Source organism: Buceros rhinoceros, unplaced genomic scaffold (assembly GCF_000710305.1).
Source record: "Buceros rhinoceros silvestris isolate BGI_N320 unplaced genomic scaffold, ASM71030v1 scaffold817, whole genome shotgun sequence".
NCBI lineage: Eukaryota > Metazoa > Chordata > Aves > Bucerotiformes > Bucerotidae > Buceros > Buceros rhinoceros.
The window spans coordinates 49,264-52,788 of record NW_010421436.1 but is presented as its reverse complement, the minus strand read 5'-3'; the positions used below and the strand labels follow the sequence as shown (position 1 = coordinate 52,788).

At 40.3% G+C, this 3,525-nt stretch overlaps 1 protein-coding gene across 1 annotated transcript in view; it reads left to right on the top strand.

The window, feature by feature from the left end:
• MGAT5 (mannosyl (alpha-1,6-)-glycoprotein beta-1,6-N-acetyl-glucosaminyltransferase) overlaps positions 1-3,525 on the top strand; it is a 74,938-nt gene that overhangs the window by 30,802 nt on the left and 40,611 nt on the right. Inside the window, exons 7-8 of the mRNA XM_010139657.1 lie at positions 1,985-2,154; positions 3,062-3,196. Of these exons, the coding sequence (XP_010137959.1) occupies positions 1,985-2,154; positions 3,062-3,196 (305 nt within the window). The remainder of the gene's footprint in view (positions 1-1,984; positions 2,155-3,061; positions 3,197-3,525) is intronic.

Here is a 3,525-nt window from a genome sequence, read left to right as displayed (position 1 = left end):
CCAACACCCCCGGGTCATTTTCTGCTGGGCAGCTTTCCAGCTGCTCTGCCCCAAGCCTGTAGCATTGCAGGGGTTGTTGTGACCCCGGTGCAGTACCCGGCTCTTGGCCTTGTTGAACCTCAAACCATTGGCCTCAGCCCATCGATCCAGCCTGTCCAGATCCCTCTGTAGAGCCTCCCGACCTTCAAGCAGATCAACGCTCCCACCTAACTTGGTGTCATCTCCAAAATTTACTGAGGATGCACTCGATCCCCTCCTCCAGATCACTGAAGGAGATGTTAAAGAGAGATGTTAAAAGAAGCCCCAAAACTGAACCCTCGGGAACATCTCTTGTGAACTTGGTGTCATCTCCAAAATTTACTGAGGATGCACTCGATCCCCTCCTCCAGATCACTGAAGGAGATGTTAAAGAGAGATGTTAAAAGAAGCCCCAAAACTGAACCCTCGGGAACATCTCTTGTGAATGGCCACCAGATGGATTGGCTCCCACCTAACTTGGTGTCATCTCCAAAATTTACTGAGGATGCACTCGATCCCCTCCTCCAGATCACTGAAGGAGATGTTAAAGAGAGATGTTAAAAGAAGCCCCAAAACTGAACCCTCGGGAACATCTCTTGTGAATGGCCACCAGCTGGATTGAACTCCATTCACCACCACCACCCACTCTCTGGGCCCAGTCATCCAGCCATTTTTTTATCCAGTGAAAAGTACTCGTCCAAGCACTGAGCAGCCAGTTTCTCCAGGAGAATGCTGTGGAAAACAATGTCAAAAGCTTTACTGAAGTCTAGTAGACAATGTCCACAGACCGCTCATCCACTAAGTGGGACACCTTTTCATAGAAGGAGATCCAGTTAATCAAGTGACACCTTTCATAAACCCATGCTGACTGGGCCTGGTGGCCTGGTTGTCCTCTACACACTGCATCCTGCATTAAAGACTGAGGCAAAGAAGGTACTAAGTACCTCAGCCTTTTCCTTCGTCACTATGTTTCCTCTCACATCCGGTAGTGGATTCAGATTCTCCTTAGCCCTCCTTTTGCTGTTAATGTATTTATAGAAACATTTTTTATTGTCTTCTAGGGCAGTGACCAGATTCATTGGCCCTTCTAATTTTCTCCCTGCAGAACCTCATGAGGTCTTTGGAATCTTCACAGGCCAGAGACTTTCCTTTTGTTCCCGAATTCCAACCAAAGCCCTCTGTTCAGCCAGGCTGGTCTCCTACCCTGCCAGCTCAACTTACAGCACACCAGGATGGCTTGTTCATGTTCCTTAAAGTGCTTTTGGAAGTCCTTGGAGGTTGCTCTGTAAAACATAGGATGATTTCATTTTATTATGTCCAGTTCAGTTCTGGGAGCTGCAAGAGATTAGAACAATTTCAATTTTTTTTTTTTTTGGTGTTGTGGCATTTTTTTATGCTTGGCACTGTAGGTACCCACACTCTAGTTAATGATCCAGGTAGACAGCGAAGGGTTTGGAACTCCATTTCTGTGCTCCATTAGAAAGGCAAGCACAGATTTCAAGGAACTAAGAGAAAACTCTCCTCCAGTGGCAATCGACACGAGAGGTTCAGAAAACATTCTGTAACTCTTCCATAGTCTTTCCAGGTTCTTAATGGCCTGTCCACAGCATACGCATCCTTAACTGAACTGTCTTCCGTAAGCAAGTATATCCTATTTGAGAATATAAGTTAGCGTGAGACACAACTTTCTGGGCAGAATTGCTATTTGGTTTGTGAATAACACCCATTTGGGGGGGTTGTTTAATTACTGAAGTGGTGGCAGATAATAGTGGAAAACAATGAGGTAACATTCTTATAATTACTGTTCTGGAGATCCGTTACAGAATTAAATTATTGGGGTGGCAGTATTGGGTATTTTGGGTTGGTTATTTTGGCCATATTCAGGATTTAATAGAAATAAATGCCACGAAGTACAACAGTTGCATGTTTAATGTTGATAACTCTAACATATGACTTTCCTTTCCAGATTCTTGTTCATCTGGGGCTTTTGACAAAAGAATCTGGATTCAAGATTGCAGAAAATGCGTTTAGTGGTGGCCCACTTGGTGAATTAGTCCAGTGGAGTGATTTAATTACATCTCTCTACTTACTGGGCCATGACATCAGGATTTCAGCTTCACTGGCAGAGCTCAAGGAGTAAGGAGATTACTTTCACTTTTGAAAGTGGAATAAAAAAAAAAAATGAATTGTAAACTCTTGAATCTTCTGTTAACAGTATAAAATTTCTTGAAGCATAAAATGAAAGTGATAATTCACTAAACAGACGATAAGATTATTTTCATGAGCTAAGTATATGTGCTATGAAAAGAATAATGTTTTTTCACTGTAGCTTCAGGCTCCTGAGACTTCATAAATGCATGTTGTAAAATTCAGACTAAGCAGCTTATTCCTTACCATTCCAGGTGCTTTAACCATCTGCAATAGGAAATGTTACAGCCTAGCCTAATTTTGTGTCCTCTTCTTCAGTTTCTGCTATTCTTCACGCAGTATCTCATTTTAAAATAAAGATTTATTCCTTTAAATATGTTACTCTTGATGTCGTTAATTGCTTATGTTAGGTCAAATTGCTACCTCAATCATCTTTGTCTTGCTTTGATACTAGTGCAGCATAAGGCTTATAACATCTGTTTTAAGCCTGAGCACATACACTTTTTCTGTAGCTCTCGTTTTTTTTATAATGAACATGACAGCATCATTTTGTAGAAAGCTGTTACACTTTATAGCTGTCAACAGAAGTCAGAAATTACTTCAAATAGTCTTTAAGCACACTATTTTTAAACATCGCAACCATATTACTCTCTTTTTTAAACTGGATCAGGTTTTTTAGTGGATATTAGTGCTTTGCTGATAATGTATAAACATTTCTTTAATAAATGCTGAGCATCTTTAGCATTTGAACATTCTTAGATGGTTTTTGATTTGGAAAAAATAAGAATAGAGCTTTTTTGGAAAGGGGAATTGGTGGTATAAATAGCATTACAGCACCTATTCAAGGTATGTGGAAAGTAATTTTTTCTTCCATATTATTTCTTTCTTTGTTTAGGATTATGAAGAAGGTTGTAGGGAACAGATCTGGCTGCCCTACCCAGGGGGATAAAGTTGTAGAACTCATTTACATTGATATTGTGGGACTCACTCAGTTTAAGAAAACCCTTGGTCCATCATGGGTACATTACCAGTAAGTATAACACTTAACTTGATCTCTTAACTGCTTTGTTAAAAAGCTTTTGTTGAATAACAGGTGTTAAAATACGGAGGTGGGTACATCCACATGAATTCGAATTCATTAGTGAAAATGTGTTTCTCTGTTGTCTTTTGCTTTTGAAAACAAAGGGACTATTACTTGGTTGTTGCTTACCATCTTTATACCCCCAGCAATTTTGGGATTCTTGGATTCAAGCATTTTTAATCCTAACAAACTATATTGTTTGTTGATTGTCATCATTTGTCATCATCTTTGCCTTTCTTTCCTTCCCTTCTTTACAGTCCTCACCCCCCGCCTTTTTT